The sequence below is a fragment of the Panthera uncia genome, chromosome E3 (assembly GCF_023721935.1).
Source record: "Panthera uncia isolate 11264 chromosome E3, Puncia_PCG_1.0, whole genome shotgun sequence".
Classification (NCBI taxonomy): domain Eukaryota; kingdom Metazoa; phylum Chordata; class Mammalia; order Carnivora; family Felidae; genus Panthera; species Panthera uncia.
The window spans coordinates 12957755-12982845 of record NC_064815.1 but is presented as its reverse complement, the minus strand read 5'-3'; the positions used below and the strand labels follow the sequence as shown (position 1 = coordinate 12982845).

The 25091-nt window shown below is 48.1% G+C and overlaps 2 protein-coding genes across 3 annotated transcripts in view; both read right to left on the bottom strand.

The window, feature by feature from the left end:
• Nucleotides 1-6: 6 nt before the first annotated feature.
• Nucleotides 7-10406, bottom strand: PLK1 (polo like kinase 1). Its single transcript, XM_049638432.1, has 10 exons — nucleotides 9898-10406; nucleotides 9064-9232; nucleotides 8153-8297; nucleotides 7077-7170; nucleotides 5448-5667; nucleotides 2457-2612; nucleotides 1390-1467; nucleotides 1042-1196; nucleotides 759-941; nucleotides 7-513 (listed from the first exon to the last, which is right to left on the bottom strand). Exons 1-10 carry the CDS (start codon nucleotides 10303-10305, stop codon nucleotides 307-309), a joined length of 1815 nt encoding a protein of 604 aa, XP_049494389.1. The 5' UTR covers nucleotides 10306-10406; the 3' UTR covers nucleotides 7-306.
• A 1258-nt stretch (nucleotides 10407-11664) lies between these two features.
• DCTN5 (dynactin subunit 5) overlaps nucleotides 11665-25091 on the bottom strand; it is a 28885-nt gene continuing 15458 nt past the window's right edge. Inside the window, exon 6 of one of the 2 annotated variants that reach the window (XM_049638434.1) lies at nucleotides 11665-12247. In XM_049638434.1, coding sequence (XP_049494391.1) covers nucleotides 12135-12247 — 113 coding nt within the window. In that variant the 3' untranslated portion in view covers nucleotides 11665-12134. Of the gene's footprint in view, nucleotides 12248-15185; nucleotides 24126-25091 lie in introns of those variants that run through there. The other variant, XM_049638433.1, reaches the window with a different exon arrangement.

The following is a 25091-nucleotide window of genomic DNA, read 5'->3' as shown; positions in this document are numbered from 1 at the left end:
GAAAAAGAAGATTCACGTGTTTAATGTATATAAAGGCAAGGAAAGGACAGTCCCGGATTCAAGAGCAATATTCTGTACAATTCACATGGCGGGGTTGAGAGGGAAGGGAAAGAGGCCATAGAACCCACACCGGAACATGTACAAAAATAACTTACACAGCGACACCCGCCAGCAAGGATAATGTAGCTCTTCCCAGCCCCCAGGGCCGGGGGCCACATTCTAGAAAACAGCACCGTGGGAGCTAACCAGTACGGGCCGAGGTGCTGGTGGGGGGGGGAGGGGCACCAGTCCGGAGGGGAGGAAGGCCTACGAGGAGGCCTTGAGACGGTTGGTGGCCGAGCGGGAGCTCAGCAGCTTGTCCACCATGGTGCGGGCGTAGCGCAGCCGGCTGGCCAGCTCCTTGGAGCAGCCGTACTCCTCCAGCAGGCTCAGGCGGTACGTGCGGAAGTCCCGCTTCTCATCAATGTAGGTCACGGCTGCCATCAGCGGGCACAGGATGAGTTTGGTATGGTCCTAGGAGGCAAAGGAGGGCAGAGAGATGGAAGGGAGTTACGGGCGGGCGGACTGAAGGCCCCAGCTGCTAGTGTATGGGGGACGGGAGGGGAGACATTCTGGCCGATGAGGGGTTCCCACCCTCCCACTCTCTTCCTACCGCCTGATGCCAAGGACGGGTCCCACGCCGCCCCACCCAATCCAACCCTGGGGGCCCGCTGCCAGGCACAGGCATCCCTCCCCAACTCTTCCCCACCCCGGTTCACCTGGAAGAAGTTGATCTGCACAGAGCCGTTGCTGAGGTGCAGGATGATGGCGCTGCGGGTGCGAAACCAGGTGCGCAGGTAGGGTAGCCGGGCGAGCTCATCGCCTTCCCGAGGCGTGATGTTGGCGCCCGCCTTCAGCAAGTGTTCACTCATGTAGTTCCGGAAGTACTTCAGGAGGGTGATCTGGTTGGAAGGGGGGGGAGGGAAGCCGGGGTTGGAGACTGACCCCTGGCAAGTGCCTCCCTCCTGCAACCCCAGGCCGCGGGGACCAGCCAGCACTCACCTTCTTCATCAGGGAGTTGGGATGGGAGCTCACAGTGAGGTAGGACTCTGTGCCATCACGCTCTATGTACTGCAGGCTGTCACCGTCATTGTAAAGGATCAGGCGTGTCGAGTCGTTGAAGAGCACCCCCACACTGTTGTCGCACAGCTGGTACCCTGGTAGGTGGAGGGGGGCCTCAGGACGGGGAAGTGGGGAGCAGGGGGGGCACTGGGAGCTGGAAATGGGATGCCTGGGACGGAGAGGAGATTGTTGAGAGGACCTGGGAGCCGCACAAGGGAGGAGCCTGGAATAGCTCGATGGGTCACTTGGCTTTATCTGAGCCGCCCACCCGTTCTGGAAGCAACCTACCAAGGCCGTACTTGTCTGAATAGTCCACCCATTTGCTGACCCAGAAGATGGGGATGCAGGCGGGATCCTCAGCCTCCTCTGTGACAGAAGCAGACAGACTGTTGGTCAGGACCAGCCTCCTCCCCTCCAGTCCACTCAGGTGCCCGACATCAGGGAGGGATGCTGGGCACCCTGCCTGGACTCAGTCAAGAGGTCTGGGACCCCAGAGGAGAGCCAAGCAGGGCTGTGTCACCACCAAGCCCCGGCAAGCAGCAGGACGGACAGGTCCCAGGGCAGAGCACCCTGTTCCTTTCATTTTACAGTCCGTCCATCTACTGATCAAAGGCCCACCGTGTGCCAGGCACTGTCGCAGGTACAGTGAGCAAGGGCCTAAAATCCAGGCTTCATGGAGCTTGTGTTCTTGTTACAGGGACAGAGGCTGAGCAGCGTAAATATGGATAAGGTCTCTAAGTTACTTCTATCATGGTGAGAGTCAGTGGCCAAGAGAGTAGTGAATTTTCTGGTCCGAATGACTAAAAAATTGTGAGGCAATACACAATTCCAAGGATCTCAAAATGTCATGTCCTGTGCACGCGATAATCCCCTATTTAAACACAAGAAACAAATATAGAAATGAAGAATTATGGAGAAACCCACAGCAGCTGAGGGGGATGACAAGTGAAGTGCTAGGAGTGGGGGTTGGGGAAATGCTCGTGGGCAGACATCGGGAGGATGTGAGATGTGGAGGAAGCACATTACAGAAGAAGGGAGCGGTAGGAGCCAGAGTCCCGAGGCTCCTGCAGGTGAAGCAGGAATCCACAGAACGGCAGAAAACAGCATGTGCGGATGTGTAAAGGCAGCATGCTGGGGTTCTGGAAGACGGAGACAGAACAAGTGAATCAGAAAAAGAAAGGAGGGGCCTTGAATGCCAGGTTACTCCATTTGGATTTTGATCTATAGAAAATGGGGCGACTAAAGGTATTGGGGTGGTCGGGGCCTGGACAGGCCACCGACCTGCTGCGGCCGAGACTTCCCTGCCCTCTCCAGATGCCCAGGCGCCCCCACCCCCAGGCCCCCACAGTGCCTACCTTGTCTCACCAGCCCCCGCTCTGAGGGCTTGGAGGCATTGACACTGTGCAGCTGTTGCAGCATGTCGCCTAGGTGGCCGTCAACCGCCTCATTGGTCTCCCGGACCACTGGTTCCTCTTTCTCCCGGGGCCGCTCGGGCGTGGGGTTCTCCATGCCTAGGAAGATGACGACACGTGCTCCTTAGCTGGGCACAAAGGCAGCAGGGTGGGAGGGGCATGGGACCCTCTACCACTGCTGGTATTCTTCCCAGGGAAAAAATCATTTTAGCTGACGTTGCTTTGGGTAAACTGAGTCAGTGTGGGATTACAGAGCAGCAGGTGCCATGCTCACATGACAGGAACGTGGTACTCACACCTCCAGGGCCAAGGCAAGCCCTTAAGGAAGGTTTCACGGCCACATACAGCCGCAGAGCCTCAGACACTCAGACCTCTGCCCCAATGCTGGGCATTTGATGAAAACAGGAGATTTTTTTCCACCCCTAAATTCTGTACAGATGTCAAAAGAGTCTGAAAAGATACCCTTTGAGATTTGTCTCATAGGCTTTATTTGACTGGTAGAAGCCTGATGATTTTTATTGTCTTTATGCTCAAGTGTTTCTTTCCCGACCAACATGTGGTAGTTCTTGTAGAACATGATTTTTGTCTTATATTTTTTAAGATCAGAGTTTTCAGTTAAAAACAAACTATGCTGTACTAAGAACTTAAATGTGAAAATAATAAGATATTTGGGATTTGCTTTAAAAACTCTAGGAAAAAGGAGAAGTTGGAAATAGATCAAAGTAAGTATAGGCAAATGTTGCTAACTACTCAAAATGGATGATGTGTACAGGGGGATTCTAGTACAGTTAATTCTCTCTACTTTTGAGGAAGTTTGAAAATTTCCAGCAGATCTTAAAAAAAAATCCCTGGTGTTCAAATTCAAAAAAAAAACCAAACAAACAAAAAAACCCAACAATCTTTAAAATGGCAATATTACAGCCCAAAGAATAAATCCGTGAGTGTGCACTAATGTACATAACCAAATAAATGAGAGAGAAGTGACAGCTCTTCCTTATAGAAGAATTTCCATGAATTCAGAAGGAGTAGGGAAGAGAGGAATTTGCATTAGAACACCTCAGTAGCAACTGCTACAGCCAGATCCACAGAGCTCTACGTAGGATGCTAACATCCCTGGGCAAGAGTTTGAGGAACAGGGTCATCTCAAAGCAGCTTGGCGAGACATGTATTCATTACAAAGGGAAAAACTAACTCTGCAGTGGAAAAGTCCATCAGGCACTACCCTAATCAAGTGACCAAGATTAACATCACCAATAAAATGAAATGGCAAAAACAAAAAAAGAAATCCTTAACGGTATTAGATTACGACAGAAACAAATGAATTTGTTAAACAGGTGCTTATTAAATTGGTGCTATATCCACCCAAAGAAAAAAGGCATTTCAGATGACCTTTTTAAAAACATTATATATCCTTAGTGAAATATTCTAAGGAAAATGGTACTTCAATAAAATGTCATTTAATAAGAGGAACTTGTGTATAGATGCTGAAAAAGCTATGTTTATTAGTGTGAGGAAACAAGAGGGTCAGTTGAAAAGAAATACAAGAATAAAATAAAATCACGGGTGCCTAGGTGGCTCAGTCGGCTCAGGTCATGATCTTGCGTGCGGTTCTGGATTCTGCGTCTCCCTCTCTCTCTGCCCCTCCCCCATTCATGCGGTCTCTCTCTCAAAAATGACATTTAAAAAAAATTTTTTTTAAATAAAAATAAAATCAAAGTCATAATATTGTATTTGGACATTCAAATTACAAAAAGAAAAGTAGTAACTCCACAGCTGACAAGATTGTATCAATGTTAAATATCTTGAACTTGCTAACGGTGTTCTATGTGAATGAATCTTTGTTTTTAGGAAATACACGCTGAAGTATTAAGTGATAAAGGACAGGAAGTATACCACTTACTCTCAAGTGGTTCGGGAGAAACCAGTGGATACACACAAATATATAACTTTATATATATTAAAAAGAGAAAGAGGTAAAGTAAATGTAGAAAAACGTTATTTGGTGGAGAAAAGGAGTTATGAGATACAGGAGCTTCCATTTGTCCACCTTTTCCTAAGTTTGAAATAATATCAAAATAATGTGGTGAAAAAAATGTGACTCAGAAATAGCAGTACAAACTTCAAGTTTTTCCCCCAAAGTATGTACTTCCTCATTTTGTCCTCTGAAGAGAATCAGACATAATGACAACCCAAGCAAGGTGTGTAGTCTTATAAAAAGTGGCTGTCCCTTAAAAAAAAAATCTTTTTTTTAACATTTTTCTTTTTTGAGAGAGACAGAGAGTGAGTCACAGAATCAAAGCAGGCTCCAGGCTCTGAGCTGTCAGCATGGAGTTCCACGCGGGGCTCAAACTCACAAACCACGAGATCATGACCTGAGCCAAAGTCGGACACGTAACTGACTGAGCCACCCAGGCACCCCTAAAAAGTGGCTGTCCTTTTAAAGAGAGACCTACTGAAGCTTATGGGGGTAAAATGGCAAGATGTCTGGGATTAACTGCAAAGGAACAAAAATGGAACAGTGAAGCAAATGTGACAAAAAATTTTGCTAACTGTTGAATATGGGCCGGGGGTGGAGTGTAGGGGTCCAGTGCATTATGCCCTGCGTCTATATTTGGAATTTTTCGTATTTTTTTTCAATAGACCACAGAAGAGGGATGTTAGGAATTTTTTAAGTAAGTTTTGTGAGCATGGCATTCAGTCCACTCTCCTCTTTTTGGGCACAACAGGTCTGGCCCAGCCATGGTAAGGTCTGTCTTTCTTGCTAGGGCTGGCCCAGGGGAAGCAGGGCATTTTGCCCTGAGAGGATGGGAGGCCATGGACTCAAGGACTGGAGTCAGTCCTACTGCACACCTGGGTTGTGTGGGCCATCCATCCACACATCTGAAGCCTAGGCTCTCTCTGGGGGTCTGCTGTCTACGCAAACCCTTGTTTTACCTTTATTGAGGACTGTGAGAGGCTTCCGGTTGCTGGGGTCCAGACTGCTGGGAGCAATTGAAAACCGTGGTGCAATGGTGAGGCAGGTGATGGGGAGCCGGGCGGGGATATAGCCAGAAGTAAAAAACTCGTCATTGAGCAGCTCGTGAATGGTTGGGCGGGCAGTAGGATCTGTCTGAAGCATCTTCTGGATGAGGGAGGCGGCCACAGGGTTGATGTGCTAGAGCAGAGAGGGACAGCTGTAAGCAGGGGGTGATGGGGGACCCACGGGCAGCACTGCCATAAAGGAACGTGGCCCCTGGCCCACATGCATGGCTCCCACATACCATGTTCGGTGGACACATACCTACCAGGTGCCCCACTGTTGGCTTTGCTGAGTTGACAAGTGTCAACCTAAGTTGTGAGAATGATCACTTCTCCTTCCTTTTGAGACTCAATTTTAATGTGATTTCCCCTGAATTTTTTCTCGCATAATTTAAGTTGCTCACCACTAGAGTAGTACTTGAGAATGTAGGCTGTGAGGTCATAAAGACCTGGTTTAAGTCCCTGTTCCGTCCCTAATACCAGCTAGGACAAGTGACCTGACTTTCTAGGGCCTTTGTATCTTCATCTAGAAAATGAGACGACATAGCACCGAGCCTGAGCCCTGCAGGGTTCAATGGGAGATAACCCAGCACAGGTCAAATGCATAGTGATAGCCTAGCATTAGCTGTGCGCTTATTCTGTGCCAGGACGGTGTTCCAAGCACGTCATGTACATTAGCGTGTTTACCCTTCACATAAAACAAGGGGTGGCAGTCTCTATTACCATCTCTCGTTTGCAGATGAAGAAACTGAACACACGTTAGGCGCCTTTCCTAAGAATACACACCTAATGAGTGGTGAAGCCAGCACTAATGTGGGCTCGCTCACCCACTCTGAACCCTCTGAACCCTTCAGGATCTGCCCATCAGACAGTTAAATGATCCTTTGTGACAGATTTCACCTCTCTGTCCTTATGGAGATGGGGCTCTTGATTTCACACAAGTCAAGGATCCCAAACTGGAAAGCAGCCATGAGTCGGGCTTCTGCAGAAACAGGCTACTCCTTTCAACGCGCTGACAGCAGTGGTTGTGAAAAGGCACACCACTCTGGATTCACAGTGGTTCAGGATTCTGTGAGCACTTAGTGTATACAAGGCGCTCTGCGAGCCGCTCCAGGGGTAGTAACTCCACTTTATAAGTGGGAAACTGGAAGCCAAAAGATTCAGGCCATTTGCCCACTGTGATCTGGCTGCCACGTGGCAGAGACCAGTTAACTCGAGAAGGTCCACTTCCAAAGCTGAAGTGGCACTTGTACGTCTGCCTCCTGCTCTTCCCCGCCCCACCTTTTTTGCTCCTTACACATTTTGGGTTATACACCCAAACTCTAAGGATCTACAAATCCTCTCCCCTTACAATAAATGCTTTGGTGCACACCTATCAAGTTCTGTATGTTATTTCAGACACAGATCCACTAAAGCTCTGTGGCTCCCCTAGCAGTGGGGTTGACCTATCTCTAGCCCCGGGATATGACTGGGCTCAGTAAACAGCTTTTCGGGGGAAAACAAAACAAAACAAAACAAATTTAAACTTCAAGTGTTTTTAGTCACCTTGGGAATACTGTAGTCATTTTTCTTGATCCGGAGGTAAGTCTCTTTTAGGCAAGATGTCTCAAAAGGTGGTTTGCCCACTAGCAAGGTATACCTGTAAAAGCACAAGGTGGGTAGATTTGGCTCAAGGCTCGCAGCCAAAACCTAGATGCCAGAGGAATCATCTCAGGGCCAGAAGGGAGGCCGGGCATCTGGAAATTCTGACCTTCGGGCCCCTGAGGACAATCCTCAAGCCCACAGGAGCCAGGATATGGGCCGGGGTGAGCCCTCAGAAGACCGGTGATAGCAATAGTGACTTTTCAACTATAGCTTGTGGTAACCCGGGGCCCCAGAAGCTGCCGGCCAGTACAAATCAGGTCCAAGTGCGTGGGCTACCTTCCTCTACAGAAGCAGCGCCATTTTGATAGTTCTGTATTCGAGGCCTGGAGCTTTCAGTTGAAAAAGCCCCACTGCAAATAAGTATGAAAGCCATTGCTACAACTCATTTCTAGCTCTCCAGTACTCAAATCAACAACAATAAAAAAGAGAATACCCGAAGGGCCCAACCCTCTACCCACTGCCCACCCACCTCAGAAGGCCTCGATCCAGATAGACTACAGGCACCTCCTTCTGTCAGCTCTATTCCTGACCTAAGTCCTCCCTCCCAGGGCTGCTTTCTAGATTGGTGCTTCTCAAACTTTACTGCGCATGGGAATCACCCGGGGATCTTGTTAAAATCCGGATTCCGATCCAGTCAGTAGTCTGGGTCCTGAGATTCTGCATTTCTAACAAGTTCCTAGGTGATGCTGCTGCTCTGTGGACCACACTTTGAGTAGCAAGGACCTAGAACAGATTTAGGGGGACACCCCCACCCCTCTCCCCCACCTTCCCCAGACACACAGCCCAGGCTGCAGGAATCCTACAAGATAACCTGTGACAAGGAAAGATATGGAAACTGGGCTTTGTTTTGGGGCAATCTGTTCTCTGGAACAGCCTCTCCATAGGCAGAGAGGTCCACAAGGTCAAGACAGCCAGGTGAGACATCCAAAAGGGCCCTTGCTTAGGCCATGTGGGTCCTGAGACAACTCCCAACTTACATGATGCACCCAATGGACCACACGTCCACCTCGAAACTGTGCCCTTTCTTGCTCAGCACCTCAGGAGCTATGTAATTAGGAGTCCCACACAGGGTCTTCTTGCGTTCCCCGTCATATTCGACCTTGGTTGCCAGTCCAAAATCCCCTGGGACAGAGGGAGGAAGAGGGGGTGCTCAGATGCTAGCCTCTGTCATCTGCCAATGCAGAAAGCTGGTACAGGTTTGAATGTCAAGAACAGGGTCATTTCCCCTTTTGCCCCTATATCTTGTAGGCAGCAGGGCTGCCCAGGCTTCCTCCCACCCTGCTGGCCCAGGGGAGGGGCCTCCTAGGGAGCCTCCTTGCCCCCCCCCCCCCTTCCTTAGAAAGGAGGGCCCTTCTAGAAGGGAGTTGATGGAAACAGCACAAGTCAAATGCCTTCAAGGATCAAGCAAGTAAAGGTCAGTACTGCTATTTGGCAAGTTTGTGAGGAAATGATAGGGAGTGGTGAGGACTGTGGCGAATCCCAGGGGGTCTAAGGGGAACAGCTGCTTTTCAGCCAGGCAAAGAGCAGCCGGAAGGGATGCTGTCTCAGAACTGCTGGAGCTTCCAACAATATATGTTTAATATGTTTAAGAGGAGTCCAAATCCAAATTCGTATGTCAAGCATCCCAATTTGAAAAATGGAAACTAATTCAAATTCTTCTTTTAAAAAATTACTGCGTAGGAGCACTAAACAATGCATCTGCAGGATACTGGCTTGTGGCTCTTTATTTTAAATTTCGGTGCTAAAGAGGGATTCTAGAAGCAATCAACAGCCCAGACTTCTACCATCCTCTTCTCCCTCCCTGCCTCCTTCCTATTTTCCCTCTTCCAGCACCTCCTCATTCCCACTTCCAGTGGTGTCAAGCACCCCTTCCGGGTCCAGCACTCACCTATTTTCACCTCCAGATCCTCGTTCAGGAAAAGGTTGCCCAGCTTGAGGTCCCGGTGAATGACCCGGTTTCGGTGCAGGTACTGGCAGCCAAGGACGATCTGCCGAAGATAGTAGCGGGCTTCGGGCTCCGTCAGTGCTTTCCTCCGCTTGTGCAACTCCAGGAGAGACTGGTTGGGGTTAAGAGAGGAGGAATGCGGAGCCGGTAACGATGCACTGGATAAAGGCAGCCGAGGACGCCCCACCCCCACCCTTATGTCTTCTCCAGGACAGCTACGATCCGTTCTCTCCCCTAAGCCTGGCCACAACCAGTCACAGCACCCCTTCTCCCACTAGCTCCCTCCCAAGCCCCCTACCTGGGATACCTCTTCCAGACCCACTCCTGGAAGCTCAGAGTTCTCAGTATCCCTCCCCAGGCCTTTTCGTAGCAGCAGATCCCTGTCCAGCCGCCTCCCTTCCCGGAAGCTCCTTGGTCTGGCTCCAACCACCCTCTCCCTGACCCAGCCCTACTCCGGAAGCTCCGGGTCTGCAGCACCCCTTACCCGGGACTCCTCCCTTAGCAACTCCGGAAGCCCTTGCGTCCATTGCCAGGATTCTCCTCCGACCTGCGCCTCCCCCACTCCGCTCAACACCTAGCGTCCAGGAGCTGCCTTCCCTAGCAGCAACAGGACTCGAGCGCTACTTAATCGCAACCCCTTCCCCTTGCAGCTCCAAGTGCAAAGCACGCTCTCCTCGAGTCCTTTACAATGCCCAGCCCAAGGTTTCCAGCACCTCTTCTGTAGCAGCTCCGAGCCCCCGGAGCCCCCAACCACGGCCCCCGGGCAGCGACACTCACTCTCCGGCGGCAGAGCTCCAACACCACGAACACGAAGTCGTTGTCCTCGAAAAAGCCGTGGAAGCCTACGATGTGCTGGTGAGCGAGACTGCGGTGAATGGATATCTCCATGGACATCTTCTCCTTCTGGTGAGGCTTGAGCAGCAACGACTTAGGCACGATTTTGCCAGCGAACACCTCCTTAGTGTCGGCGTCCGAGATCTCGAAGCACTTAGCAAAGCCGCCCTTCCCCAGAAAGCGTCCCCGCAGGTAGCGCCGCCGGCTGCGCGGGTCCACTAGGACCTCCGGGATCTCTTTCGCCGGCGGAGCGGCCGCTGGAGCCCCGGGAGCTGCAACTCCGGGGCCCCCGGCTTTCCCTGGGTCGGCTGGTGCCCGCGCCAGCTTCCCTGCAGTTGCCGCCGCACTCATGTTCCCGGAGTTGCTCCGCAAACCTAGCAGAGTCTGGGCAGAGACCTGGCACCACTTCGCTCCTCCTCGAATTCAAACGCGGCGCCGGGAACGTTACAAGAGCCTGCGCGCCACTGATTGGCCGCGGGGATTTAAAATCCAAACCCGCCCGCCGCGCGGCACGATGGGAGCGTTCTGCACCGCTGCTGCCTTTAAACCCTACCCAGCTCCGGGTAGGGGAGAAACTTGATTGACAGGCACTCGCTGGGCGCAGACACGTGGGATGCCTGGGAAACCGTACACGGCGTGGGGATGCAGAGACCCAGCCCGAGGAGAGGGGGAGTTCAGGGCTTCTCCCTTTCTCGACGGCCGGGGAGGTTCCTGCAGTTCCCATGCACCTCCTCCAGGAAGCTTTTCCTAACACTTTCCTCCACCCCCACCTGCCTTCTAGATTATAAACTCTGAGAATAGAGACCTGGCGGCGCAGCCTTAAGCACTTGCCTCTGATGTCCTCAGCTCCAAGACACCCCAATAAACGAAAACTCAAGTAAAACCACGGTGCTTGCCAGCTGCTCCTAAGCCCCTCCGGAATATAGAGCAACTCTACTCAAAGCATATATGGTTCAGGGATCACCAGCATCACCATCACCTGGGAGCTTGTTAGAAAGAAAATTTCAGGCCTTACTTACCCCAGACCTCCAGAGTGAGAAAGCTGCCTTTCAGTGTGAATGCCAGGTGATTCCCACACATCCTGATGTTTGAGAAGCACGGTTCCAGGCACCCCCACAATACAAGAAAGTTGTCTGGCTCGCTTATTGCTAGATTTCCCAGAGCCTGAAAGAGTGGACCCTCAGGTCTTTGGTCTGAGGAGGGATGGCTGGTTGGCAAAATGCCTCGCAAGCCGGTAGGCCAAGGCCAAATTGTCCTGCAGGGGTGTTGTGTTTGGCTTCCCACATTTGAAAATCTGGATTCGTTTACAGCACTTAAAACTCAAGAGAGCTCACATAAAAATTCAGATTTGTGGCTTTTCCAAAAAAAAAAAAGGAAAAAAAAGCAAAACAAAACTAGAGGCTCTGACAACTCCATACCCACATACCTTCCCTGTTTGCCGCTGTTCTCAGCCATCTCCCTCTGCCCATTTCCCTGACTTTCGAAAGTACTGGAGTAGCAACCCTAGAACGGCAAAATACCCAGGTTAGAAGCACTTTCTCTATGCCCCTTGGCGCCCTATGATGTCTCTGATAGAGCCCAGCAAATATCAGCCATATTATTGTAAGTATATCTTTACCTGCCTCCCAGTAAATGCAGAAGCAATGATGACATCTTTCCTAGCCCGTGTCCCAAACTCCCAGAGCAATGCCTAGTAAAAAAGGGGGGGTAACTGAAATGTTTGCTGAATAAAAGGAAGGTTTTTTACTTTTACTCTGGTGGTGTGTAATCTCTTTATTGAAGTTTAAGATATGTAGAAAGCATATATATCATAACTGTACAGCTCAATGAATTTTCACAACTTGAACCCACCCCGCATAAACAACACCAGACTGAGAAAGAGAACACTACCAACACCCCAGAAGTCCCCCTTGTTCCTGTTTTGGGAGTCCCCAAAGTGCCCTCCCCCCCAGTTTGATGATTTGTTAGGAGACTCACAAGACTCAGCATATAGTCTTACTGACAGCTGGCTATAATTTATTACAGCAAAAGGCTACAAAGCAAAATCAGCAAACAGAAAAAGGTGCATAGCACAAAGCCCAGAGGAAACCAGGTACAAGCTTCCCAGAGCCTTCTCGCAGTATAGACACAAAGAACACTTAATTCCTCCAGCAATGAGTTATGACAGCAAGTGTGAAGTGTTATTTGTCAGGGAAGCTCCTTAGAGGCTCAGTGCCCAGGGTTTTATACTGCTGGCCCAATAGGCTGGCCAAGTAGACACCCTCTGCCTGGCACATACCAAAATGTTGGATTCCTGGAAGAAAAGCAGGCATTTAGCATAAACCATACTGTCTGCACAGTTTAGGCACAGTGAGCCATTCTTACTATTTAGGTAATGGTGAGAATCCACTCAAAATCCAATTACCCAGATGCCAGCCAAGGGTCAGCCTTGCAAACAAGGAGAGCAGTCTCAGGCTTACTGTGTTAACTCCCTTCTGCGCTGTCCATCCCCTTGGCCCTTGGCCTTGGCTCATGCTTCTTTGCAGCAAATGTATTATCAGTAGGACCCCATGCAAAAAGATGAGCCCAAACTGCAGTGCTGATCTGTTATGCCTGCCAGGGGTCCCGTTAACCATCAAAGTCTACTTTAGATATAATGTTATATGTCAACTATACCTCAATTAAAAAAAGAACAACAGTCTATCTTAGAAAGCCAAGTGGCTTCCTCCCTAAACTTCTGTATGATTCATTTTTACCTGGCCCCAGGCACCAATTCAGGTACAGCACAGCCGTGGCCAGTAAGTTCAGGCTGATCTGAAGCCTTCCAGGGCTGAGGCAATGTAGTGACAGGGCACAAAGACATTAGTACAGTCCCAGAGGGCACATGGTCCCACTGGAAATGAGTTTTCAATGTTAGGGTACCTCAAGCAAGACATATGTTAGGCAGTGAAGGGTAACAGGGCCCCCAGTGTAAGCCTCTTACCACGGTTCTCCCGCCCTAGGGCTTCCAGTTCAGTCTGGAAGATCCAGCCAGCCCTCGGTATCGGAAGAGCTGCCTGAAGGCAGTCAGTTCCAAACAATTCTACTTGTCTGTGATACAAGTGTCCCCATCTCATGAGTGTGCATTCTGTGTGGAAGTTCAGGGCCCTGGCCCCCTCTGTCGTCAGAGTCAGGGCTGCCTGGTGTGATCACAGGCTCAGCGGTCTGAACTCAAAGCACTCCAGAGCATGGAAAGGTAGCACTGGAGCTTTCCGTGAGGAAGAGGGGAAAGCTTCCAAGATTATAGATGCCCCCCACCATTTCCCCCAGGCTCCCCAGGTGCCAGGACTTTGCCTTTTCATTGCTGCAAAATCTGTAGGCCCCGCTGTTCAGCAACCCAACGACATTCTTCCAATCCCCTCTTAGTCTCCTCCAGGCTTTTTATCTGCAAAGGCTGTATACAAGAGACACAAATACATTTTTGCAGATAAACATTTTTATCTAACTTAACCAGAAAGACAAATTCAGGCATTGGTCAGGATGTGTTACAGGGGTTGAACTGTGTCCCCTCTGCCATTCCTATGTTGAAGCCTTAACCCCCAGTACCTCTGAACTGTGACTCTATTGGGAGACAGGACTTTCAAAGAGCTGATTGAATTAAAATAGAATCACTAGGGTGGGCCCTCATCCAAACTGACTGGTGTCCTTAGAAGAGAAGATCAGGATACAGACAGCACAGAGGGGTGACTATGTCAGGACACGGTGAGAATCTATAAGCCAAGAGAGAGGGCTTGAAAGAAGTCAAACCCACCAATACCTTGGTCTTGGACTGCAGGCCTCTAGAACTGTGAGAGCACATATTTCTCTAATTTAAGCCCCCCAGTCTGAGGCATTTTGTTCTGGGAGCCCTGGCAGACTAGTGGAGGATGAAAGCTTGAATTTTCAAAAGTTTCCAAATGGGTGTACATCATCTCCCATTCCTTTTATTCAGTGAACAGCCTAGATCAATCCCTCTTGAGACAGCTATATTCAAATAATGAACCTACCTTACTAGGTGTGTATGGGTGTGGGGGGGGGGGGTGCAGTAAGGAAACAGAATCAGGCTATCAGCCCACTATGGTTAAGCTGCAACTAGTCTAGAAAGCCGAACACAAGTCAACACCAGTGAGACATCCCTGCCGAGAAGGCCCAGAGTCTGATCTTCAACAGCAGGTGGAGGGGTCACAGTCCCTGTGATGTGCCCTCCCCCAACATTGGCAGGAATCACAAATCAGGATGCAGGTAGCCTCCGCATTCGCGACAAAGAGCTGACCAGCAGCTTGATTGTAGATGGTCCCATCAGAGAATAAGCCTTCTCCTGTGGGCATGTGTATGTGGCCCGACAGTCCGGCCAGCATCCACGATTTAGGTTTTCATAATACATAAGAGAGCTCTACAGAAGGGGTCCTAAACCTTCAACGGTCCCAGGGTCTGAGTCCTATTCATGGAGCCTGCGTCTGCTTCCAGGTCAGCACAGCTCCTGCTGGGGCTGAAACAGCTCACAGAGGCCAGTTTTGAGCTTAGTCACATGCAGACTTTTACAATTAGTGAATCTGGGATTCCAAGAGAGCCAGCTGCTTTTCTTTGGCTTCTTGCAGAAAGTCATACTGCAGTACCAGACAGCCATGGTCCAAGTCCAAGTGACAAGCAAGGCTTCCTTTTCATGTTGTCAGTCTGACCCACTCAAAACCATGTACATCATGCTGGCCTGGCATCAGCCTCTAGGCGTTGGACATTTCACCTAGGGCTCACTGGCAATGCAACTGCTTTTTCAAATTCCAAATGTGCGTTTCCATCCAGAAATTGCTTCTCTTTTCATGTTGTCTCCCCTTCCAGAGGTTCCAACAGACACAAATCATAGCAAAAATCAACAGTTACATGAAAACTTGTTCTGGTTCCAACACTCAAAGAGTTTAAACTCCAACACACCCGCCAGAAGCTGTATCTCACCAACACCTTCTTAATTTTTTTTTTTTTTTGCATCTTTCTTTGATTGGGATGATCCCTCTAGCATTTATGAAACTGTGAAGTATGTGACATTTTAAACCAGTTTTATATTTCCAGATACAAGAGCTACAAAATACAAAATCATTTTTAAAAACTTCCCTTTTTTCCTCATTGCAAATTTACTCAAACCCCTAGCAGTAAATTCAGCATCAAGAGAACTGTTAATTACAGGCCTGAAGTGCTAACTCTTTTCTGCAGAGGCAGAAACAACCCCCACAAGATAAGACTTTTTAAGCAATGGAATCAACCAATAATACATTTGAAGGCCACTGAGTACCCACTGCATGTATATTCTATTTATTCCGTTTAGAAATGGACACACACTTAAAAGACAAAGCATTGGGCACCTGGGTGGCTCGGTCAGTTAAGCATCCGACTTCGGCTCAGGTCATCTCACAACTCATGAATTCAAGCCCCGCATCGGGCTCTGTGCTGACAGCTCGGAGACTGGAGCCTGCTTTGGATTCTGTGTCTCCCTGTCTCTCTGCCCCTCCCCCCCCATACTCTGTCTCTGTCTCTCAAAAATGAATAAACATACAAAAAAAGAAAAAAGAAATGACAACGCATTGAAAAAACAGTAATTCCCTTTGATGTTTAGCAACTGTTTTCTTTTTCATATTCCCTTCTAGCTCTTGTCAACACGGAGTTTCCATTGATATAGCTGCAGTGATGCCACATTAATACAATCTATCTGCAGAGCGTCAGTGATACTAACAGTGAGCCCTCACTGAGCACTCTGCATATACCAGGCATGGGGCTAACAGCTTTACGGAGATGATCTCACTGCATCCTCAAAAAGACCTTATTCCCATTTTGAAGATGAGGACATGGGCACTTCCGGATGAGGTTACTGCCCGAGGTCCTGTAGCCAGGGAATTGCAACCCAACTCTTCTGACTCTGGAGTACGCCTCATCCTGCCTCTGGGGGCCTTGTCCGTCTGGCGAGCCGCAAATCCCAGACTCACTTGTTCACTCCCTCCCTCCCTCCCTCCTTACCAACAAGCAATACGATATATTGGTTAAACTGAAGAACTCTGGGTTCAAACCCTCCTCCTTACAAGCTGTGTGACATTGGGCAAGTTACTTAACCTCTCTGTGCCTCTATTTCCATGTCTATAAAATGGGGATACTTAAAGTGCCCATCTTCTAGGATTCTATCTGTGATGTGCCCATCTCCAAAGGTTCTTGTAAAGAGCGTCTATGAGGACAGCACTTGAAACACACCGGGGACATAGTCATGCCAGTTGTTGCTATTATTATTGAAACAAAAAGAACCTGCACCTACTCCCAGGGAGCTCAGAGTCTCCAAGAGGCCTTAGAGTTTCTGAGTCTCAGATTTCCTTATTCTCCCCCTCTGGCCCTACTGCTTTCGCAGGCTCTCGCTGTTCCCATGCGAAGTCAGAAAGTGCACTCAGCAGACACCGAAGGTTGAGATGAATACAGCTGAAAAGAGGGATGTTGGTAGGGCCCAGAAAGACCATGGCCGAATGTCTAGACCCAAGGTCTGAAAGCCAGAGAGGGTGTGGACTCCATTCTTGTGTCTCTTCTCTTGGACGATTTTCTTATGCATCGACCATATATGTGATGCCCAGCAGACTTAAAGATACAGAACAAGCCATCTCCTCTCCTCGGGGAAGCAGGTCGTCCTGCACTAACTCTTCTTGCTCCAGGGTCTGGGTCAGAGTGCCTAATGAAAAGTAGGTGTGCCCAACTCACCAGCAAAAACTTCAGGAAAACAAAGAATTAACTGACTGGGCAGCAAGGATGGTCCTCAGCATCAAGTACCTTGGAGGCTCAGGATACTGGGGGACTGCATAAAACATAGATTCTAGCTCAGTCATTAATTAGCTTTGTGACACTAGGAAAGTTGACTTAACCCTTCTGAAGATCAGTTTCCTCCTCTGTATAATGAGTTCTAAAAATCCCTACTTTTTTGACAGGAAGATTAAATGTTTTCTAATAAGTGCCTGGAATCTGGTAAGTGCAAAGCAAGGAAGGGTGATTTCTGTTTCCCATCTCTTCTTTGTGGTGGATTGGTTATAAATGAGCTGATGTTCTTTCTAAATTTAAAAATACGTAAGAATGTTGTACCTTACACTATGAAGGATTTTACTCAAGATTTTTCACTTACTAATAATAGCTGTTACAAACTACCAGTCACTAAGCACTTACCCTGAGCCAGGGCTCCTGCTTTACACGTCTGAGTGCATTTAAATCCTCATAACAACTCCTAGGCATCTTCCCCATTTTATTGATGAGAAGTCCGAGGTTCCACAAGGGGAGATAACTTGCCCAAAGTCACAAGGCTAGTACGCAGCAGGGCTGGGGTTTGATCTTCCTGCCTCCAGTGCCCACTCTTCACCACGGTGACCTGAAAAGGGGCCCCCAGGCCTCCATTGGGGAACTCTGTTTCTTTGGCTTTCTCTCCCCTACTAAGCTATAACATCCCTACAGACAGGATCTGGCTCCATCTGATTGTCTACTGTATCTCCAGGGGCTAGGGCACCGCTGGGCACTCAGCAGTGGCTCAAAAGGTATTTGGTAAATGAGCAAATGAGTGATATAGCATGTGCTCAGGGCCCCGCCTTCCGAGCCCTAAAGGTAGCAAGTGCATATTCTAGAAAAGCACATTAGTGGGGGCTCTAGAAGTGTTTCAGTGATCATGGACTTGGAGAAACTGGTCCAAGCTGGCAGGACACTTTGTTGACAACTTTTTTGAAATAATCAAGCCTTAACACAATGTTTCAACACTGCCAATGTCATTACAGGGGCCTTGCAACTCCATTGAAGCTACCCCCTGGGGATCAGCCAGCTAGCTCTGATCACCCAAGGCAACCATCCAGGTCCATTAATGTCAATTTGTCCTAGAGAATGGCTGAGGGCAAGTCAGAATGTGTCTGGGGCTCCATGTTCTAGACTCTTGTGGGCTCTCACTGGCCACATCAATACACCAAGAAAGACCTACCTAGCCACCAAGATCCCTTCTTTACAGCTGAGAAACTTCCAAGGATGTATTAAATAGAAGTAATGTTTGTCTGATTCACTTCAAGTCTGCCATTACCCACATGGGTCAGTGACTAAGAAAGGAAGCGTGGCCTCAGGCTCTGAGTGAAATGGCCCATGCAGAAGTGACTAATTCTGAAGCCACTGCACATCCCAAACAACCACAGTAACCCTGTGCAACCACATGCACCAGAATCAGTCAACAGAAGGCACACGAGTCAGTCATTCAACCTTGTCCCCTGTACCTGGGATCTTGCAACATAACACTTATCTAGGCTGGGTAGGGACTGAGGGGAGGAGGGGCTCACCCCATTAAGTATGGGCTGGATACCCACAGGCTCACATCTGACTCCTCAGGAGCTCACAGCTAGTGTGGGCTCAGACAAGAACACAAGTACATAACTAGAATTCTACCTAGACCTTGACAAGGGCTCCTCTAACAAGGTGCTATGGGGTCCACAAGGAAGAAGTTCCAGGCAGAGGAGCATCCTCTAAATAGCTCTTTATTATTATTACTTATTTTTTTAAGTTGGCTCCATGCTGGACATGGAAGCCTGAACTCCCAACCCTGAGATCAAGACCTGAGCTGAAGGGTGCCGAGGTGGCTCAGTTGGTTGAGCATCTGAGCATCTGACACTTTTTTTTTTTAAATGTTTATTTATTTTTGAGAGAGAGAGAGAAAGACAGAGTATGAATGAGCGATGGGCAGAGAGAGATGTGGAAACAGAATCCAAAGTAGGCTCCAGGCTCTGAGCTGTCAGCACAGAGCCCGACATGGGGTTCGAATCCACGAACCTTGAGATCATGACCTGAGCTGAAGTCAGACACTTAACCGACTGAGCCACCCAGGCGCCCCGAGCGTCTGACTCCAGATTTCAGCTCAGGTTGTGATCTCGTGGTTCATGGGATCAAGTCATGGTGGGTCAGGCTCTGTGCTGGCAGCGCAGAGCCTGCTTGGGATTCTCTCTCTCCTTCTTTCTCTACCCCTCCCCTGCTCATGCTCTCTCCCCCTCAAAATAAATAAATAAATAAACATAAAAAGAAAACAAAGGGGTGCCTGGGTGGCTCAGTCGGTTAAGCATCGACTTTGGCTCAGATCATGATCTTGCAGTTCATGAATTCAAGTCCCACATTGGCTCTGTGCTGACAGCTCAGAGGCTGGAGCCTGCTTCTGATTCTGTGTCTCCCTCTCTCTCTGCCCTTCTCCTGTTCATGCTCTGTCTCTCTCTCTCAAAAATAAACATTAAAAAAAAAAAAAAAAAAAAGACCTGAGCTGAGATCAAGAGTTGGACGCTTAACCAACTGAGCCACCCAGGTGACCCTAAATGGCTCTTTATCAACACTTCACTTTGGCTAAGCAACATCCTTCCTGTGCCAGGCCCAGGTACAACCAGAGGCATCCCACCCCCAAGACCAAGGGTAATTTGAGATTGGACAGGCAGTAAGAGTAGGCAGATAAACAGAGGGCAGTGAAGACAAGTGGAGAAAAGGAAGAGGCCTGAACTGGACAGCAGGTGATTTTTCCTGCCCAGCATCCATCCATCCCCTCTTCTGGCAACATCACCCCCCACCACAGCCACCCAACACCAACTCTCGGACCATGTGAGGATGTGTCCCTGGTCTAGGCAATCAGTGCATTCCACCTTCCTGGCCACAGTGATTACTTGAGGCTGAATACATCCCAGGTTTGGACCAATGATAGCCAGGTCTAGGGGTTCTGTCGGGGAAAGGGAGCTCTTTCTACCAATAACTGGAGCTACACGGTCACTCGTGAAGCCTGAGAATGAAGCCAGCTCAAAGGAAAGCAGAGTCAAGAACCGAAGAGACAGATCCCTGATGATGCTGTTGTGAGTCTTGGAATATGGCTTGAAGCCTAACCTGGCCCTGGCCTTATCAGCTACATGAGCCAATTAATTTCCCCTGTCCCCTAAGACAACTGGAAAGAGTCCCAGCCGAGGTCTCTCCCATCTGTCTGCTGTTCAGAGAGTATTGTGAAGACAAGGAGACTTTCTTCTCTGGGGTTTTAAAGGTAATTATCTAGTGACAGATTGTCCCTGGGGTGAGAGCCACCATGGAGACAGAATCCAGCTGGCCTTTCCTAGGACACATATGACCACCAACATCCTTTCCAACAGTATCAGTAACGAGTAATTATAGACTCGTTTACTATTTGTAGTAGCTATTATTTGTCTGCCCAGCATCCTGTTTTGGTGATGGGCTCTGCTGTTCCTCAGCCATGGGGGGGATGGAGGAAAGCTCATGACCTACATCAGGTTTATCATAGGGCTGCACACCCTAGGGCAGTGATTAATCCAAAAGGGTATGGGACTTGCCAGAAACCACTGAGGACCTTTCTGTAAGGATTTTCCAAATTAGAACTGGGGGGAAGAAGCCTCTCTCTCAGGGCTAGTAAGCTGAGAGGGTAGAATCTGGAGCAGTCAGCTGCCATGGGCTCCAATGCATGAGAGAACCCGCTTACAGTAGGAGAAAAGGAAGCCAACGCAGACCTGGGAGAGCTTGCTTACTGTTTCCCTGTGTCCAATCTCCCCCTCTCCCTTTTACTGTTAGACTCTCCTTCCTCAGAGTTTTAGCTATGCAGCCAGTGACTAAATTTGCCTCCTCCCTTGTAGCTAAATGTGGTCACGTGACAAGATAGTAGGAACTTGGGTATTTGGTGGTTTCCTGGAGCCCACACCTATCTGCGCTGAACAACCTGACTATCCCCACACTGCTAGGTGAGAGACAGCCACTGTAGTTCGGTGGTCTCTTTGTTACAGCAGCCCAGTCTGTACCTTTACTAACGTACAGGTGAAAAAGAAATAGAAAACAAAGAGCCGTATTGGGTTTCAGTCTCTGGATATAATTATCCCTGCAATGATAATGTTATTACTTGCAGAGTGCTAGGAACGATCTTTAATGTTTACATATAGTACCTCATTTAATCAGAACCAATTCTACGGGGGTGCCATTGTCATCCCCATTGTACAGCTTAGGGTACAGGGCAGAGAGATTAAGTAACTTGCCCAAGATTCACATTACATTGCTTCCGAAGCTAACCTTTTCCATGATCTGTTGTGTAAGCCAATAAAACCCCTTTCTTACTTAAACTGGCTCGGGCTGGATTTCTGTCACTTGCAACAAAGCATTCTATGTGGATTTTTATCTAATCTAGCTTGCAGATTCCTCTATAGAGTGCCAACTATATGGTACAGAATTTTAAGACACTATTTACTGACTGCAAGCAAGACACAGTTCCCATGAAACCTGCTCCCATTTAGCTCTTAAACGACCACTGCAGCTACAAGACAGCAAGGCAAGTTGCAAGGAGACAGTCTTCTCAGGGGGACACTGGGCTTCCTGCCTGGGGCAGCCACTGCTGGATGGTTCATCCCATACCCACTCCCAACCCCCTTTCCCTTGTCTGCCTGAAAAAGCAAAATACTTTCTCAGCTTTCTGAACAGTGAGGGCTGGCTGGATGATACAATTTTGGGCAATGAAAGGTTTTACAACAGAGAGGAATTCCAGCATAGTGATGAAAAGTATGGGCTCTACATGCAGACTGCCTTGACTCACCATCCCATCAGATGTACAAATTTGAGCATTTTACTTAACCTCTGTTCCTTGGGGAAGAGTAATGGTACCTACCCCTGGTGGTGGTGAGGACTAAAGAAGTTAATAAATGTGCAGAAGTCAGAAGAGTGCCTGGTACATGGGGGAACACTATGTAAATATTAGTGACTGCCATTTTTATCACCCGTATGTGCCAAAGGTGGAACCGCCTCTAAGGTGTATCATTCCATAGAAGCAGCAAGGTGCAAAGCTGCACACCTACTATGTGCTCACAGTTGTATAAATACACAGGCTGTGGTATACATACGTATCTGCTGCTGCATGCAGGCAGTCTCTGGTAGGACACACCAAAACCTGTTCAGAGTAGTTGCCCCTGGGCAGTAGAATGTGCAATCGGGGTTCTAGACTGGGAAGTTCTACTTCACTGCATGTCCCTTTTCCACTAACTGGATTGGGTTTTTGGAATCTCGTACATGAGTTACTCAAGGCTTTTAAAATCGTGTTGAAGAAGCTTTTAAAAGATCCCACTTTCTCTTAATTTTCACTGTTCACCCACAAGATGGGCAGTCAAAAAATTATATGTCAGTTACATTTCAATGAAGCTGGAAGAAATAAATTGATAAAGAAAATGGATAGTTGCATAAAGTGGTACGCTTCCTTCTGGAGGTATTCAAACACAGGCTGGATGGTAATATGTTAGACAGGCCCTGCAGGATTTCACTAGCTAACAAGAGGGTAGTTTAGACAGCAACAAAGCTCTGCCAATTCCAAGATCTGCCTTTATGGTGGCACGAAAGGAGAAGTGAGTTGGGGGAGATGCCAGGAAATGACATCAATCAATCAAAACAAAGTAAAAAACTGCAACCATCACAGACTACTGACATCAAGTAGGACGCACAGCAGATGTGCTCCAAGGGCAAGCCTAGTCTCATCTTACCAGGGCACAGCTGAGTAACATGGCTATGTTGTCAGATAGGCATGGGGGGGGGGGGTGACTCCTGGGTCAGTCACTTCTTCATTGTATGAACTGGACCAGTTACCTAAGATCTTTGAGTTTTTTTCTCATCTGTAAAATGGGAACAACATCCACCTTACTGGGTTGGTGTGAACCGTAAGCAAACCAGTGAATGTCAAGTCTGTAGCAGGGCACCAGCAGTGCAGTAAAGTGCCCAAGGAACTGAGGTAGCCATCACTGGAGATAGAGAAGGATCACCTTCAAATAATCTTTGAAGTCAATCTTTTAATGCACAAACAAAACAAAAAAAAAGACAAACCAGAAAATAGTTTTATATTGACGTAGTAGAGATCATCACATATAGACACTTTAACCCCACAACCAGATATTAAGTTAGGACAGCTCCTGCTAGATCCTTAATCTTCAAGGCTGAACTATCCTACCCTGTTCAAAACAGAATCAGAGCATTGAGCAAAGCCAAGCTTCTCAGGCCTTCCCTTCTAAATCCTTTTAGACCAAAGGTCAGAGCAGAACCAAGCAGGATTGTGTTATTACCCAAGAGATGGTAAGAACAGCACTGGTAAATTCATTTACTCCTTGGGACTCTGTGCCCACAGAATGATTTAAGAGGCCCCTGTATATATACATGATCGGGTCCAGGTACAAATAATTTGGTCTTAACTGTGACGTTTATGGCAAATATAGAGTGGGTGAATGGTTCTAGGTTAGAGAACAATTGTGACAAATGCTACGTCTTCAAGGAAATAAGGCATATGTTGCTGCCTCTAAATACTGTTAGCAAAGAGTGACTGCCAGACTAGCCCATCCACGTGGGAGACTCAAACCTGGGTCTTTGCAAAAATAAAACCTGGGTGCTGAGGGCCTCCCCTCTAGTGAAAGCCAAAGGCCCTAGATCAGAATGCTAGAAAGTCTTTTATTCATCACCCTGGGTTAAAAGGACAGTTAAGGTCATTTTGGGAAGGAGAGAAATGCTAACCACCCCTCCCTTGAAGTTTCAGTAGCAAACAGGAATCTGGGCTCTGAAAAGTCACTCTTTTTCCCCCCATGAGCAACTGGGGCAACTGGCCAAATGTGTTAGCTCAGGAAAGCCGAGAGCGATCCATGTGAGCAGCTAAAGGCTGAGAGCAGCACACCAGCTCCATGACCTCCACGCTGGGACAGTGCTGCGCTCGGCGGGCCTATTTCAGCAGGATCCAGTCATCCACGGGACCAAGGGGTGGGAGTGTTGGGAACAGATGATTCTGTGTTCCACAGATAATGGTATGGAGTGACTGTTAATAGATAAGGTTTAAGTACAGCATTTGGACACAACGCCTCCAGGCGTTCTGTTATTAAAGTCTTAAGAGCTTAGAACCTGGAAGGATTGAGAAATTCTAAAGAATTAAACAAAACCAGACAAACAAAAAAAGAGGGTGGAAGATATCAAAGACACTAGAGCTCTTTGTAGATGCTGGCTGGCTCACTTTGTCCCCAAGTTCATCTTAGAGCTCAACCAAATTCAAGACACAAGGCAGAGACGTTAGACCTGTGTCAAGGGCAAAAACTTCTGGTAGTAGCTCTTGGTGACGTCAATCATCAGCTCCTGGGTACATTCTGGGAGTTCCCCTGAAAACAGTCCTGGGGAAAGAAAGACCTGATCAACCAACTGGAGCCGGGGGAGGACAGCAGCTCTGATTTCGTTTAAACCCCTATAGGCCCCTTTTCTTTACTCATGAGCATCTAAATCCAAGTCCTCCATCTTCAATGCTAGCAGAGTAGTTCTACTGACCACATCTCTGAGATAGTATTTGTGTGTGTGTCGGGGGGGGGGGGGAGACAAAGAATACAATTCCCTGAATGGATAAATAAATTCCAGGTAAAAAAGGTTATTAAGGCATCTCTGACTCCACTGGAGGTTGTTTCAGGATGGATTTGTCCATCCCCTGGATTCTGGTGTGACACCTACTGGGCAAAGCCAAGGTGAACACACTTTGAGGTAAGAAGCTGCTCTGCTGTTCATACAGTGAAACATGCAGTCCCCAAACCTGCTACATACAAGTCGTGGATGGGAGGAGAACAGAAATATCCTATAGAAAGACAAAAAATTGTATTTAAGGATTTCCAGGAAAAGTCACTCCCATATACTATGGGTGGAAGTGTACGTTCATACAACTGTTTTGAAGAGCAATTTTGGAAAATCTAGCAAAACTTTTAAAAGTTCATACCCTGTGACCTGACAATCCAACTTCTAAGAATTTATCCTACAGATAACCTTGCCCAACTGAACAATACGTGTACAAGAATATTAATGCAGCAAAGTTTCTAATACTGAAAAACCAAAGGCAACATCTGATGATCCATTACACCATTACTGATGAGTTACACTGTGGTACATTTATGCAATGAAAAACATGTAACCATTAAAAGGAATGAGGGGACTCTCCACATACTGACAAGAAAAGATGCCCAAGATACACTGTTAAGAAGGCAAGTTTCCAAACAGAATAGAGAGTGTGAGTCTGTTTACACAGGTATAAACAGTCTCATACATCTGTATTATGTACACAAGTATATATATATATGCATATGAATACGCATACCTAC

Bases quoted from the DNA above. Each gene is read 5' to 3' on its own strand.
- PLK1 (XM_049638432.1), bottom strand. From the start codon at position 10,305: ATGAGTGCGGCGGCAACTGCAGGGAAGCTGGCGCGGGCACCAGCCGAC. The intron at 8,298-9,063 runs GTGAGTGCTGGA...CCTCTGTCCCAG, and splicing joins GGATCTGGAGGTGAAAATAG to GGGATTTTGGACTGGCAACC. The intron at 7,171-8,152 runs GTAAGTTGGGAG...GTGCTTTTACAG, and splicing joins TGGTCCATTGGGTGCATCAT to GTATACCTTGCTAGTGGGCA.